This window comes from Cebus imitator, unplaced genomic scaffold (assembly GCF_001604975.1).
Source record: "Cebus imitator isolate Cc_AM_T3 unplaced genomic scaffold, Cebus_imitator-1.0 Scaffold321, whole genome shotgun sequence".
NCBI classification, from domain to species: domain Eukaryota; kingdom Metazoa; phylum Chordata; class Mammalia; order Primates; family Cebidae; genus Cebus; species Cebus imitator.
In genome coordinates, this window is record NW_016107636.1 from 2,560,661 (window position 1) to 2,577,910 (window position 17,250).

General features: G+C 37.4%; 1 protein-coding gene across 1 annotated transcript in view; it reads left to right on the plus strand.

The window, feature by feature from the left end:
- The window catches only part of LOC108286500 (ABI family member 3 binding protein), a 170,152-nt gene that overhangs the window by 84,267 nt on the left and 68,635 nt on the right, over positions 1-17,250 (plus strand). The window contains exons 3-6 of the mRNA XM_017504356.2: positions 1,430-1,498; positions 4,877-5,009; positions 15,118-15,299; positions 15,884-15,936. Coding sequence (XP_017359845.1) covers positions 1,430-1,498; positions 4,877-5,009; positions 15,118-15,299; positions 15,884-15,936 — 437 coding nt within the window. The remainder of the gene's footprint in view (positions 1-1,429; positions 1,499-4,876; positions 5,010-15,117; positions 15,300-15,883; positions 15,937-17,250) is intronic.

Sequence of the window (17,250 nt, forward strand, 5' to 3'; positions counted from 1 at the left end):
AAAAAAAAAAAAAAAAAAAAAAAAAAAAAAAGAAAGCACTCAGTACATGGTAGTTTATTGCTGTATATCTCAGAGAAAATCAGGAAATGGTTATTGCATTCCTGCTAGGAACGTTGTTTATTTTTTTGGGTCCAGCATTCTTTCTATGAGCCCCACTAAGCAGGATGTGCTTTCAAACACTCAAGACACAAACAGAATGAATGCTCCTTTATCTGCATGGTGGCGGGAGGCAGCCGGACAATAATCAGGCAAAGCTCTGAGGTGCGTTTATCAGGCTGCCTTGGTTACTTTATTTGGCAGTAATGACTGCAGCAGGCACTAGCCAATAGTGTTGTGTAAGGTGTCCAGAAAAAGACAAAGGTAAAAGTTATGAAGAGAAGTTGACTTGCCAGGTTGTCTCCATCTGAAAATGAGGTCAGCTCTGCAAAGCCTTGGGCAAGAAGGCCTCTGCTCCAAACTCATGGAGGGGAGACATTTGAACCCCGGATGAAAATGAAACAAAGATAGGAAGTCTGCTTGAGTGAGAAGGGGTGAACTCTGGCTGACCACAGCATCCAAATGAAATTTCTTGCAGAATGAGTTTCAGGCTTTAAAGTTGTGGAGAAACACTGTAAAGAATACTCATCAACCCATTAATCCAATAGAGCTGCTTATAAAATGCTATTTCATAAGACCAGAATATATTTGGTTTATTTACATATGTGTAACCGATCGTTCATCTTGCAAAGGTCAATTTTTTAAAATTATTTGATAATTTGTTAGCTCCTTATTGAGTTAGCGTATGCCGAATGCTTTAATATAATTTTATTTAAAGCTTAAATATCTTGAGATTCCCTATTTACATTTCCTTGAAATACATTTAAAATCAAAATTATACCAACTTATACATTGTGGCTCTTTAAAAATTGCTCATTAAAAATGACTAGCTATGAAAGCAGGCTGATAAATTACATAAACAGCATACAAATTGGGAAGGACATTATAAATATTCCTGTTCCCATGAAAGTGACTGATTTCAGCTCATACAGGTGAGACCTACGGTGTCCTGTGCAAGTGGAATTTTTCCTTTTCTGGTGTTGAATTATCAGGCTTGGCCATCCGTGAGGAACAGACTAACAGAATGGACATAATCTTATCTTTGCAGAGAAAAGAACTGATGAAAACAGGATTTAAAATCTATGTATAGCCTGATTCTTTTAAGACTTCTCCCTCACCCTTGCCCGTTTGGTTTGGAAAATCTGGATTTAATTTTTGTTTTAATGACTTAATAGACTTCTCAGGAAGTGTTAACTTTCGGATTACTGGGTCCTCTCACTCCCTGGAGCTGCGGTTACGGAGGATGACTCAGGGAATGCTGAGTCAGGGTATGGGTGTGCTGCCTCCAAAGCCAGTTATTGAAGGGTTTTTCTGATAATGTTATTGTTTCCAGATGCAGAGCCGAAATATCTCATAGTCGTGCGACCTGCTCCCCCTCCAAGTCAAAAGAAGTCATGTTCAGGTATAGTCCTTTGCATTTTTTTTTCTTTAATTTGAACCATGATTTTTCATCTCTTTTGGACCCGTGGAGACCAAATGCCTTGGGAAGCTTTAGGAATGTAGAGGAGGTGTCTGCCATGGGTCAACAGTTTACCCTGTGGAGAAGAAACACAGCCTGGCTGGGATTTCCTCCTGATGCCACCACTAGCAAACTGTAGGGAATTACATAAGTTACTGAACGTCTCCACTGGATTCTGCTGTGTTATAGGGTTGTTGTTGAGGATTAATTGAGTGAATGGCAGTGCCTGACCTGTAGTCAGTGTTCACTTGGGGTTAGCCTGTTCCTATTTTGCAGTGTGTGAACTCATGCTCACTACTGTGCCTTTCAGGTATTAAAGGAAAAATTTTATGTCTCACCTTTTCTTAAGGAGACTGTTTACATTTTAAAAGGATAACTCATGTATGTGTGCTAAATAGATCAGCACATAGGTTTTATTTACTCCTTACCTCTCCCTTCCAAACCTCTTCAATTCAATAAAGGAAGGTGTTCTTTCATAAAATAAAAATAATAGCAACACCCATGTTTCCAGTCCTAGGAAGACTTGAAATAGGAAAGTGGATATGTAAATAAGTAAGCAGAAACTTTCTACGTAACTAAAGATTAAAATTCTATGTCATCTAATTTCACTACCAAAACTACTACTCAGGTCAAATAATATAGCAGCCATTGTCATAAGAGGCTGTGAATACACTTTTTCCACCTGATGTTGCGCCTTCCTAACTATATACAGAGTTCATCACAACATTTTGCTTTTGTTTTTCTAATGTGAATGATCTCCAAATAATTATTTCCAAAGCATGTTCACCTTTTATGGTACACTAGATAACATGGAATAAAAGGATCTTTTTTGTTTGTTTGCTATATTTTTCTAGAGGAATAAAATGGGAGAGAGAGCACTCAGCTTTTCAACTGTACTGAACAAAGGGGCCCTTTGCAGCCCTGTATTCGGTCTCCTAGATGCATCGGCCTGAGCCTGGTTGCCAGAAATCAGTTGCCACAATTCCCTCCCCTCTTCTGTTGATTTTTCCTTCTTTTAAGACTAGCATTGAATGGTCAAGCATTTTGAAAAATACAAATTCTTTTTCCTGGCCTCATCGATCATCTCAAAGCAAACGGGAAATTCCAGTCACTCCTTACAACTTGGGAGAGTTGTCCAGAGAGTTTTCTACATACTTGGAAAATAGATACACTCTTAATATTTCAAGATTGTGTTTCAAAAATATTGAGCCACAAACTCAAGAAGCATGTGATTCCATGGGATCTGTTTTCAGATGAATATTCATTGAACTCTTTCTTGATAGAAATATCACAATACAAATATATAAAATTATATAAGGAAAGTCAAGAGAATGATTATACCATAGCACTTTATAATTTCATTTTATTTTGAGGATTCTATGACACTAGCCTTAGAAATTAGTTTTTACTTGATGAGCAGCTCAGGAAATTGCCTCATCTTGCTCAGGATATAGTACCCCACCTTTCCTTTTGGACAGCAGATATAATTTCTGTTTTTGTTATCTGCATTTAGGAATAATGTAATCACTGATAGATTAGCTTCCATTCATTTTATGTTTGTATCTGCCACATAAATGTTAATTATTTTTATATTAAGAGTCAATCTTAGTGAAATAATTATTTGGTCATACAAATAATTGGGAGACCCTTAGGTTCCCTTGGTCATATAAGCCTTAGGTTCCTTAGATGAATAATATGTCTTTCATCTCTAAATGGTATTATCTTTATGCATTGAGAGCCAAGACAGTGATATCATAAAAACAAAACTAGACTGTGATTGAGGAGACCTGAGATTTGAGTTTTGCCTTTGCTCTCAGTGTGACTTTGGACAATCTTGAACCTTCTCCGTACCTTATATTTCATCGCGAAGGGAATGCGATTATTTTATCACCTTAGTGAAAATCAACTCAGGAATTGAAAAGGGAAGATCAGAATCATCCCAGGGCTTGTTGAAACTGTAAGTGTTCCCTGCCTTCACTCCAGATTCTAATCAGCCCTCCTTCGAGCTCATACATCATGACTTAGGTCCCCCTCATACAGGGCGTAATTACAGCTGGATCTGCAAAAGTTACAGAGAAGAAGAAACCCATGTTTCCAACCATGTAAATGATATCTTTGAAAATTATTTCAAATATCTTTAAAAAGTCAACTATCTTACAGTGAGGCAATTTGCTACCACTAGGTTAGGTGTATTCTGTGCTAAGAAGGATTTTTGCTTGAATAACAACTTATAGAACTGAAATTTAACAGAAGGAACAAGCCTGGCACAGTTTTCAAAAGCATTTGATTCAGATGACCACCACTAGGCTCATGCAAGGGGCACTCTCCTACTTACCTTAAGAGAGGTCACAAGCCATTTCGCCGGTTGGCTCCCACTTCGTTAGATAGCACAGTTCTTTCTAGAACAAATATGGCATGCATAGGCTCATGAAATGAGAGGGAATTCAACAGCAATACAAAGCACATATGTTTTCTAGATAGTTTTATTAGGCCTTCTGTCAGATTTTATTTACTCTGATTATTTTTAATGAGCTAGCATTGGTTTTCCTGGTTGAGGTTCTTCCTGTTTTTCACTGTCCTATGTGTGCAGTTTCAGATAATTTTGAAAGTACAAGTGCCTGCCCCTATGTACTTGAACATCATCTTTAATGGTTTATGAACATGACTCTTGGCGTTATTTAGATCCAGTTGGCACCATCAGAACAACTGTGCTTCCTGTGTTTCTCCTCCTCTTCCAGCATTGTTAAAAAAAAACGTGTTTGAGTTTTCCATGTAGGTACTCATTATAAAATACATGCTCATTACAATAACATCACAAGGGATTTTACACTTCCAAACAGGTTGAAAAAAATTATTACCGACAATCTAGATAGTAGGATTTCTTTTGTTGACTTAGATGTTATTTCACACTCTTTCATAGTCCCAGGGAAAAAATAAACATGCTTTTATTTTATCTGTAAAAGAAATGACGTGTGTATATGTGTTTTTCACTGATCACAGCTAAGAGCACTATATTCTTCCCTGAACCACAAGAAAATAAACTAGGTATAGCTGGATATTGTTAATATGGACACACATACGATACACGTTATGTGTATATGCATATAGACCATATGCACACATGCATACACACAAATCTGAAAAAGGTATTTTATTCACATTTAAACTCATGGGCAAAAATTAGTAATAATGTGGATTATAGAAAAGGAACTGATGGTTTCACATTTTTCATCACCTTGCCAAGTCATCTTTATGCATTTTGCCCAAATCATGGTAACTTACTAAATGTCTCCTGAATTAACCTGTACGCTACCTCCACAGGTAAAGCTCGTTCTCGCAAACCTCTCCAGCTGGTGGTTGGCACTCTGACACCAAGCTCGGTCTTCCTGTCCTGGGGTTTCCTCATCAACCCACACCATGACTGGACGTTGCCAAGTCACTGTCCCAATGACAGGTAATATTAGCACTTGCTTTTAATAGCATCTGTACATGCTTTAGAAGAATGTGTAAGTATCAGGACTATTAGCGTTGACTTAACACCTATTAACTGTACAACCTATTCTAGGTGTGAGGGGAACAAAGATATGTAAGTCAGGGGTCCTGCCCTTGAGAAAGTTATCATCTACCTGAATAGAAAACACATACATGTAATTCTTTTCAAAAATCATAAATTAGACAAGGAAATAAGAGTCAAATAGCAAATAGGTGGTATCAATAATAAGTGTAATTAAAAACTCAGAAGATGGGGCAGTGAGCCAAGATTGTGCAGTCCAACCTGGGTGACAGAGTGAGACTCTTTTTTTTTTTTTTTTTTTGAGACAAAATGATGGATCAAACTTCCAGGAACTTTGCTTACAGAATAAATGCATGAGGAAATGCAAAGTAACAAGAAACAAGCAACATATACAATCCCTTGGTGATGTATGTAAAATCTAAAATGAAAATTTCAGGGGAGTGTTGCAGTGGATTCTGATGCTGGGCCAAGCTTGGATTTTGGCCACACTGAACCACAGCCTCTATCTCAGGGGTCCTACCAACAGGTAGAAGTTAAACTGAAAAGAAATTGTTGTGGTGGATCCTGACAGTGAGCCTAGCTTGAATCTTGGCCCAGTGGAACTCTAGCCTCTGTCCTCAGAGGGCCTACCAAAGGAACACATTGGGACAAATCTTGTCACTAGGCCAAACTTGGATTCCAGCCAGCTTGAGTTACAGCTGGTAGCTAGAATTGCTTCCAAAGGAAAAAATTATGCAAAAACAAAAAACAGCAAAGAAGGTTGGAGTGATTTGTGTGAGCGTGGGTAAAACAAAGGGGAAAGAAACTGGGAAGAGTATGGAAATACTCATCCCATCAGTTCATCAATTCTCAAACTGTTATTAAGAAGTGGGATGAGTGGGCCAGGCAGTGTCTCATGACTGTAATCCCAGCACTTTGGGAGGCCGAGGCAGGTGGATCACAGGGTCAGGAGTTTGAGATCAGCCTGGCCAACATAGTGAAACCCTATCTCTACTAAAAATACAAAAATTAACTGGGCACGATGATTCATGTCTGTAGTCCCAGCTACTCAGGAGGCTAAGGTAGGAGAATGGCTTGAACCTGAAAGGTGAAGGTTGCAGTGAGCCAAGATTGCTTCACTGCACTCCAGCCTAGGCAACAGAGCCAGACTGCTTCTCCAAAAAAAAAAAAGCCTGGGCACGGTGGCTCACACCTGTAATCCCAGCACTTTGGGAGGCCGAGGTGGGCAGATCACCTGAGGTCAGGAGTTCAAGACCAGTGTGGCCAACATGGTGAAACCCTGTGTCTACTAAAAATAGAAAAATTAACTGAACGTGGTGGTGTGTGCCTGTAGTTCCAGCTACTCAGGAGGCTGAGGCTGGAGAATCACTTGAACCCAGGAGGCAGAGGTTGCAGTGAGCCAAGATTGTGCCATTGCACTCCAGCCTGGTTGACAAAGACTCCATCTCAAAAAAAAAAAAAAAAAGAAAGAAATAGAACATTTTTATCACTCTACAAAGTGCTTTCCTCCAGAAGCAACCATTGATTTGATTTCTATCACCATAGGTTAGTTTTGCCTATTTTAGAATTCCACATAAATAGTCATTTAGTATGGGTTTTGTTGTTTGACTGTCTTCTTTTTTAGCATTGAGATTCATTCATGACATTGCAGATATAATAAATACTTTATTCCTTTTTTGTACCCCTGAGTAATAGTCTGTTATGTGAATATTCTAAAGTTTATTCTCTTGCTGATGGGCATCTGAATTATGTTTTCTTTATTTTTATGAATCAGAGCGTATAAACATTTTTGCATAAGATTTTGGTGGACATACATTTTAATTTCTCTTAGATAAATAAATAGAAGTGTAATTTCTGGGTTATAGGAAGATGTATATTTGACTATTTTTTGACTAATTTTTTCATCTGCATTCTCATGAACAATGTAGGAGAACTCTGATTGCTCCACATTCTAAGCAGCATTTTATGTTGTCAGCATTTTTCATTTTAGCCATTCTGGTGTAGTTTTTCATTACAGTTTCTATGTGCATTTCCCTTACACTAAGGCTACTGATACTTCTTAATGTGTTTTTTGGCCATATGTATATTTTTTGTAGTGTTTTATTTATTTCTATTTGTCCAAATGAAACTAAAATGAAGGAACTTTAAAAGGTTTATAAGCTCTCAAAAGTACCTTTCATTTGACTTTGGAAAATCTAGACTCAAGGAAAGATCAAATTTTCCTTCATATGCCCATGGTTCTCAACAGATGAATACTTGGAAAAACATGTGGACGATATTTCCAAAACCTAGTTTTTTGAAAAATAATTTTTAAACGTTTCAAAGAATCTGAAATATTTTTTATTTCACCCATCACTAATCCCATGACTTACTTTGTTTGGAAAATGAACTCAAAAGAACATGCTTTCTTGTGATAATTCCAGTTCCTAATGGAGTGGTCTAGGGTACTAATGCTGAGAAAATAAACATTTATGGATTGCTCTTTTTAAAAACTATCTTGTAAAAATAAAGTTATGGAGAGTGAAAGGAAGAAGAGAGGGAGGAAGGAAGAAAGGAAATTTGATCGTCTCACAGCAAAATGCAACCCTGATTTTAAGGGTTACTCACCTTGCTTGATAAATATGTAGTACTACTTGTTTCAATAGGTTCAGTGACCTGGCAAACTTGTATAGCATAATTTGGAGTAATTTCTGCCCCGTGCCCACCCCCCCACCAACCCTCAAGCCTCTCCTCCAATTTCGCTTTGTCCTATTGACTCTTCCGTGAAAGGATTTACCTGATGATTGATTCTAATTGATAGATGTTGCCATGATTTGACAGCACACAAAGATAATGAACATAGAGAAAGTTAGGACAGATGACCCAGTGGAGCTAGGATTTTAACCCAGGCCATTGACTCTAAGGCCCAAGCTATACAGACCACACATGGATCTCACCCTCACCCCCTTCGGCACACACCCTGACTCTAATCAAAGAGATGGAATCATGCGCATCAAATCACAATATTTGAAATCAGTAATTTCATTTTGAATAAAGTCTTTTGAAAGATACAATAAAGACTTGTCCAGATGCTTGCATACTTTCCAACCTGAATCCAGTGGGAGAGCAAGATATTCTTGACCAAAGTAGAGGACCATCAGGACATGAGTTGAAGAATTAAACAGTAATGACTAAAAAGAAGTATTTGGATTACTTGTAAATTTCATTTTTCCATGCCTTCTTTCTGACTAGTTAGCATAGTTAATAGAAATCTGACATTTAAATTCTTTGTGGTATTTGAGGAAAAAGTAATAGTCTCAATTTAAAAGCCTAGAAATACTGTACATATTAGAGGCATCCAAATAAATCTACCAGAACTATAAATTAGTGTAATTAGAAGCAGACTAGACTTGGAGAAATCTGCCCTCATATGTTCAAGCAGAATTTTTTTTTTAGAATTTAGACTAATCCGGTAGGTTAGCATAGCATAATCCAGTAGGTTAGCCTAATAGCCAAAAATGATGGTTATTTCCTGAAAATTGGAAGGTTAATACAGCTAAAGTTGTCCTCGGGAGTATCCTTTTACAAACCCATTGCAATCTGAATGCTCTTGGCTTGCTGCGGGAACACCAACTGGTATCATTTTAGTCCATTGATATTTGGTACCTCTGCATAGTCTCTGATTTTTTAAAAAATTGATTTACATTGGTTTGTGCAGCCTCATTGATCCTATGCAAATAATGTAGTAAAATTCATTTTTATATTTTGACTATGAACTTGGTATATCAAACCTCTGAGGTAGTAAGTTTCCAGTTAAAAAACTCTCATTTTTGTTTTGTTTTTAGCTTGGAAGTATCAGTAAAATGTCACTTTATCCTTTGTGGTACATGTTTCTATTCCTATTTGCATAGGGTCTGTATGGGTTAAGATTCTTTTCTGAGTTCACAGTGGAGAGCAGATGTGCTTCATTTACAATTTTTATTCTTAATGGGCTTTGAATGGAAGGGTAAATGGAAATGTGTACACTTACACATTTGTCTTCAATAGAGCCTCAATTTGAAAGAAATCTTTCAAATTGGCCCTGATGAAGAGTGAAATGTTTTTAACCCAAATTTATTTCACCCTTAATAGCTTATTTTTTCTTCCTCATGTTTCCAACTTGTTAAAGCTTTCAAGACTGCTTTAGTTCTTACTCTTTTGCCAACATATGAAAGCTTTGTGAATAGTTTAGAAATCATTTTCACATTTTCTAGCACTCTCATATGTTGTTGATTTAATGTGGAATGAGGGCTCTCCTTTTCAGCCAGTCCAGGGGAGGCTCTTGCGTTTCCCCGCCCCCAGGTTTATAAGAAGCGAGAATTTTCAGTATCTGAATTCGCACCTGATTGACTCCAGTGCCTTGTTACATTCTGTCTTGCCACGTAAGTCTGAAGCTCAGTGAGAACAGGGACCATGTGTGTCTTGCCCACCGTTACTGCCTGGTCCCCTGGGCAGCATCAGGAGCATAGCAGGCCTCAAGTAAATACATTCTGAATCAAATAACCAGTGAAATGTCGACATTCTCACTTGTGTGTGTCACCATTACCTCAAACTCAGCGTGACAAGATTAAACTCAGACTTCTCTTGAAATATCACCTCACTGGTCTCTGTACTGCTTTCTGAAGTAGTATCATGTTCCATTTGTTCTAATTTAAAACTTCGTTTATTTTCTATTTTTCACCTACTGTTGTTTAAGAAGTCCCCAAGATATATTCCTTTTGATTTTAAGATATATCCATATCTGCATCTGTGTCTTCTCCTTCTCCATTTCACACTGATGTTCCCAATCAAAGCACTTCACACCTTACCCTGGATTCGGGCAGCATCCTGGCTACATTCCCTGCTTTTTTTTTTTTTTTAACCCCAAACCATTCTAGCCTCCACAGTACTGATGAAATCTGGACTATTCTTCATCAGCTCACTCTTTCCTCTTCCCAAATTTATCTTTAGCTCTCTTCTCTTCTTTCCAAGAAACATGACTCTGACCTTAGACAGTGCTCATGATCCCATCCTTCCTGTGTCATCCAAGCCTTTGCTTCCCTAATGATCTCCTCTCTCTGCCGTTTGCCCTTTTGCAGCCACGGGGGCCCTGCTTCCTTTCTGTCTAGGTAGCATAGTTAATAAAAATCTGACATTTAAAGTCTTTGTGGTGTTTGAGGAAAAAATAATTGTCCCAATTCATCACGATAACCAGGTAACAGTGGTTGGCACCTCACACTCAGACTAAATTCATACTTTTTTTTTCTTTTTGAGGTAGAGTCTATTCTGTAGCCTAGGCTGGAGTGCAGTGGCGTGATCTTGGCTCCGTGCAACCTCCACCTCCCTGACTCCAGTGATTCTCCTGCCTCAGCCTCCCAAGTAGCTGGGACTACAGGCATGCACCACCAAACCCAGCTAATTTTTGCATTTTAATAAAGACAGGGTTTCACCATGTTGGCTAGGATGGTCTCGATCTCTTGACCTCATGATCCACTCACCTCAGCCTCCCAAAATGCTGGGATTACAGGCGTGAGTCACCACGCCTGGCCTAAATTCATGCTTTTTACACTATTAAAAGAATACTTTTCCTATCACTTTATTTTTGCTTTTGAAAATTCAGTTTTAATTTTTTTTTTCACTTTCTTTGGCACCCATATCCCATAAGGAGTCTGGTTTCATCGATTCTTTCTTAGAAGTATAACTTTTATCTGTTCCTGTGTGTGTGTGTGTGTGTGTGTGTGTGTGTGTGTGTGTGTGTGTGTGATTGCTTTCCTTGTTATCTCACATCTGGACTATACCTTGGGATGCCTCCCTCCAATGCCTCTGTGACTTATTCTTCCACAGCTGGTAATTCCAGCTTGCTTCATTACTGCTCAACTTTATTTACCTACTGAGGAATGGCTACCAGCTCCCCACTGTCTAGGAAAAGAAGTAGAATCGCTCAAGGAGTATACCTCAAAGCATATCTGAGTCATGCTCATGAAGTGAGGTGTAAATCCAATCCACTCTGCTTTCCCGAGGCCTGCATAGTATGTCCTGATGTAAACCACATCACTGGAATGAGATGTAAAATGCAGTCTGTGCATTTCTTAGGATCAGGCTGCAGAGAGCCGCACCCAGCCCCACCTCTGCTGTATGCTTTCCATTCTGCCTCCTTCAGCCATACACACGTGCATGTCTGCCCCCTTCATTAGAATGCAAGCTCACTTTTGAAGCTCTGCAGACTCCCACTTGCTTCCACCTCACACAGAACCCAGCATTGTATTTTAAAATAGTAGTTCTCAACAAACACATAAGTGAAAAAGCCAGTCAGATGTTTAGAGGAGACTAAAAATCATCTAGCCAGTTGATTCAGCTCTTGAAGCTTCTTTGCAACATCTCCTATCCAGAGTCCTCAATGAGCATCTCCAGGATGGCATCAGAGCATCCGCATTGAAGATACAAATTCTGGCCACACTGACTGACCTGAATTCAAAACCCTGTTAGCGTCTTGATTGCCTTGCATGGGTTGCTTAAATGCTTTCAGTCTTGGTTTTCTTATCTGCAAAAGGGGGTAAGTAATATCATAGGGTTGTCAACATTTAGTAAGATGACACATGTAAAATGGTTACTACAGTGTCTAGCATGCAGTGAGCACTCAGAATTACACTGCCTGCTGTGAGCCTCTCGTTGCTTTTGAGATCATTTACTTTAGATTATAATTGCGACTTCAGGCGAGCCGTTCCACTTCAGATATTCAGATACTGCTGGAGGCAGACTTTCCAGAAGTCTAGTCTGGTGACATTCATAAACTACTACTTGTATTTTTAATAGACTTGTTGCTTCTCTGTGCACCTGTGCACAATTATAATCATTCACAGAAAAGGGTGCAAATGATCTTTGATCTTGGATGTCCTCAGAAGACTGTGACTGTATATTATGGTAAATACACATTAAAACAAAAACTACAAAGCCTTAAATAATGTGAAATGCTGATTGCTTTTGTTTTTCTTCCATTCTGGGTCGTTTTATCTGTCCTTTTCCATATTTTTGCTTAGCACCACAGCTGATGAGTCCACTGCCGTACAAAGGGCATTAGATGAGGAGTAAGAAATTGGCATTTACCTGGCTTTGTCACCAATTATCAGGGCTTAGACACTTCTTGGGCTCCCTTTTTCTTCTATGGTAATTCTTTCTCTGCTCAGAGTTTATTGTATGGTTAAACTGAAATAAGTAAAAATCATAATCCCTGTGCAAATGTGTAATGCAGAAATGTATTTGGCTTCAGTTTGCATTGGTTTTATAGGAATAGTGCATTATGCAATTATGTGTTACAAAATATAATTGTAGACCTAATGGCTTAAATCAGTATGTCTTGGGAGTTGACTAATGGGTTATTTAGAGATATTATATTCTGATTTCTAAATGACCCTTTGAGTACCCACATATTCATTCCACGAATATTTTGGAGCACATACTATGTACTAGGTTATAAAGCGCCATTTATTATCATAAGACCTATATTTTGTTTTAAAATCACGGAAAGTTTACTTCACTTTAAAGATAGCTAATTGCCTACTTTGTTCTCTCCTTGAAAAAGATATGATAGTGCTATAAAATAAAATTGGAATTTGCCTGTAATACACAATTATCAACTGAGACAGTGTTGAAAAGGAAAAACCTATCTACAAGAGGAAGGGCAAAATGCCTAAGCCTTTATTTTCCTGAAAAACGTGGCATAAGAGGGTATTTCTAATGCTTTATGATCAAAATGGGAAACATTTGCAGTCTGGATTTTTTAAACATGGTGAAATTTAGGGTTATTTTTGTTTGTTTGGGTTTTTTGTTTGTTTTTTTAAGAACAGAACATTTCTGTCTCATTTTATTCATAAGAAGGCTATGTGAGATCAAGTTGACTACAAAGCCTTGAATCTAACATTCAGTAGTTCTGTTAGCAGTGGGGCCCCTGGCTTATGAAAGCAATTAAGTCCTCAGAAATGTATCTACTAGAGATACAAAATCGTGCTGGCCCATCTGGTCTGATTTTAGCTTCTCAGCATTTCTGTAAGGTTCTGTAAGAGCCAGGACAGGGAAAGAAACAACAGAAATTTCATGCAGCATACTTGTCAAGAAATGCATTTCATAAATCACTGATATTTTGACTCACAGGACACAAAGGATTTCTATTACAGCCTATTACAATTCTATAATATAGCATTCGTTTCCAGTAGCAGCTAGTGTTTTGGCTGGAACAGCCTCCTTTGCTCATTCTGTTTTCTGCGGAATGGAGTCCTCAGTACAGCTTTCACGAGAATGGAGCAAGCTAACAAATGATCACAGGCCTTTGGTCTGTACCGACTAAGAAAGCAGGCTGAATGTACAAATGCATCTCATCTCTCTCTGTACCTGTTAAACTGTCTACCCCCTGCTCACTTCATGGACGTACTCCCTATACACCAGATCCCCAACTCAGAAGAGCCCAAATTTGGTTCCATGCTCTGCTGTCCCTGTCTTAAGATTCATGGTAACTTTTGAACAGAATCTACATGTTCATTTCACATTGAGTCCCACAAATTAGGTAGCCAGTTTTGTTACTCTTGGGCTTCACACTTAGAGAATACCCAATAAATGTTTTCGGAATGAGCAAAGTTCGTGTTTTTTTTTTTTTTTTTAAGGATTTACATAAAAGCAAGTAACCTTAATCTTACTCCATTTAATTTTGCTGATGTGAGGAGTGGAGGAGAGGTACCAAACTTTTAAGGAAAAATTTAAGATCTAAGAAAGGCCCAAAAATAGTTTACCCAATGCCTCTGTGCCCATCATCATAACATGGCAGCTACCATTTTATTCTATTAACTTAGTGGTTATTTAAAAATACAAAGCGGATGAAGTTGACCTACTGATCCCACCTCTAGTCCTGTTTTTCTCTCCACCTGCTCCCTGGGAGTTAAAGCACTAACATGAACGTTGTATCCTTCCAGTATTTGTTATCCCTTCACAGTGCCAGGAATAATACTTGGTAACGTAGTTCATGTGTCTTAACATTTATGTAAATGATAGGAACTACATGCACCAATCTGCAATTTGTTGTTTTTATTTGATATTTTATTTCTAAAATCTATCTACATTGATACATGTAGTTCTCCTCTTCATTCTTATTGCTGTATACAGTAGTAATGAAATCCCCCTTCTTCATCTGCTGCCCCACTTACAGAGGCTGTTTAAAGTAGAGCCGGAGGAGTCTTTCTTTGTATTTCAGCTCTGCCACTGCCCCTGGTAAAAGTCAGTAGCTGGGTGACACTGGGCAAGTTAAGCGAAAGTTCTGAAATTCCGTTTTCACTTTTGTAAAATAAGATTAATAATTTCTACCACTTAAGATGTTTTCGTGACAAACCAGATAATATATGTAAAATCTAGGTTCAGAAAATAGTGGCGGGAATTATTTTACACATATATATGTGTATATTTATGTAAATATGAGTATTATGAAGGCCCAAGTAAAATACATAACAGTGATATTGAATTGGCATTATTTAACTATTTTTATTGTACTCTTAACTTGGCTAGTGATCTTCTATTTTGTAATAAAAACAGTTCAACCTTAAAATGCGGTACTGAATACATCTTAGTCTTAGGTTCTTTCTTACAAAATTGAATGATATTACCCCTAACATATCTTCCATGGATGAAAAACCTTAAACTCGTACAACTATGAAACTACCGTATTATTTGTAAAATGGCACCTATGTTGTACTCTGTGCATAATTGGAAAAGAATATCTAGTGTTTTCCAACTTTGCAAAGCGGCAAATAATAGAATGAAAATTCTGGAATTCCATCAGACCAAAACTGTGCTGCCGCAGAGACCCCAATTGCAATGAGAAATTAAAAACCTAAAAACAGATTGAGCTTATTTTTTTTCATGTTCTCGGCAAATTTTGTAAAAATCCGAACAGAAGCCAATGTTAATTAGTATTCCAAGGTGATTGAAATCTGTGATCAAGTAAGGAGCTTGAAATAACATTCTGAATCCTCCTGTGATTTTAAAGCGTTATATTTTGGTTATTCAACAGATTTTACACGATTCGCTACCGAGAAAAGGATAAAGAAAAGAAGTGGATTTTTCAAATCTGTCCTGCCACCGAAACAATCGTGGGAAATCTAAAGCCCAACACAGTTTATGAATTTGGAGTGAAAGACAATGTGGAAGGTGGAATTTGGAGCAAGATTTTCAATCACAAAACTGTTGTTGGAAGTAAGTACCCAGAAATGTTGGTTTCAGTAAACTTTTGTAAGTTTTTTTCTTTTTTCTTAGTTACCTAATTTTGAATTATATCATTCATTGTATAATATGAAATAAGCTGATTCCTAAGCTCTAGTGTTTCTGAAAATATAGAAGAAAATTGAACACATTTTCAATATTGAAAATATTGAACAATGATATTTCATAATCTTTTGTTATGTGATTTTTAAAATGAGTAATAAATATTATACCTCCACTGATGTCATTGGCTATTGTACTATAATAGTTTAAAATCAATCCCTGACCTGCAAACACTAACTGAACCAAAAAACAAAACAAAATAAAACACATACCAATGTTCAGAATGGTAAGCCTGACCAGGAGAGGTTCTCATAAAAAGACTTTCAGGAACCCTGAGCTTTCTTCCAGTTATTCCTTCATTAAAACTTCATTGGAATCAGTGTTTGAAATGATACCAATTAAAATTCTCCATCCAAGTTAGAGGACAAGTTGTAATTGTCTTCATAATGATTAGCTAGAGTTGACTTAGGAGCAAGAAGACTAGAAATAATGTCATTTTCCTCTTGTTTCATCAGGTAAAAAAGTAAATGGGAAAATCCAAAGTACTTATGACCAAGACCACACAGTGGTATGTAACAGTTTATTTTCAAGAATATTTTTTAAAAGCTGTATCTGCCTTGTTAAGGAAATAGTTTTATTATAAGATACTGAAATTAGATTAACTGACTAGCTATGAAACATTGGATAAAGTACTTAGTCTTAGGAATCAGTTTCTTTTTCCAAAAACTAAATAAAAGCATGATTTCAAATCATCTCTGATTTGAAGTTCTAAAATTCTGAGATTCAATGTAGCTTATTCTAGTATTTCAGTATTCTGGGTATTTCGAGGTTATGCATATATTAGCTTCTGTAGATTGCTTTTTATTATAACGTTTCAAGAGCAAATGGATACATGCTTTAGGTACATTGCTACAGCTCAAACCTTTCCTTTCTATTTTCTATCCTATCCTACTTTAAAGAGCCAGTCTTTTTCACCATGATGAAGGAATCAGTTTGATTTTGTAAAATGCCTAGCCTCTGTTCAGCTCAGACAATGTTTGTGTTTTCTGAACCAGGCATTTCCCCATGAATCTAAAAACATCCTTTTCTGTCACTTCAGCCACTTGGTTTCTCGTGCTCTCTTTCCTTCCACTTTTCAAAATCTATTTTCAGGAAGCATCATGTCAAGTATACACCACCCGATCTGGGATGACAGTAAGTCATTGTTAGAGTCACAACAGAAATGTTCACATCTCAAATCTCATACCCACTAATTAGTGCCAAAATAATTGCAGCTTTTGACATTGAAAGTAACAAAAGACATTATGTTATTGGGCAGATAGAGGAAGCACTTTGGTGAAAAGAAGGGAATTTGGTGCTGGCTTTGGTCCCTAGATATTGGAAATATCCTGCAGTCAGATTAATGTGCAAAGGCTATTTGTGGGTGGAATTTTGCTCTCTAAGATGCATGCTTCAGATGTGTGGATGAATATCTTTTTATGTGTAATTAAATAGTCCACAGAATACCCCCATGGATCACGGGCCCCAGTCTGGAAAAAAAAATAGTAGTATATAATTCACTGGGATTAAAAAATAAAAAAAGGAAGATTGGGTTTGGTGACAGAAAATAGTCTTAGGTAAATAGAATTGACTAAAAATCCGCATAAGGCAAATGTTGTTTATGTGGTTTGAAATGGAAGAAAAATGTGTTCATTGTGAAATCATCATCAAATAATAATTATGAGAATATTTTGATGTTTTCAAATATTAATACAAAAAAAAGAGATTGCAGATAAATTCCTAGGCCTGTTATTTCTCTTCTCTTCTCTTCTCTTCTCTTCTCTTCTTCTCTTCTCTTCTCTTCTCTCTCTCTCTCTCTTTTTCTCTCTCTCCCTCTCCCTCT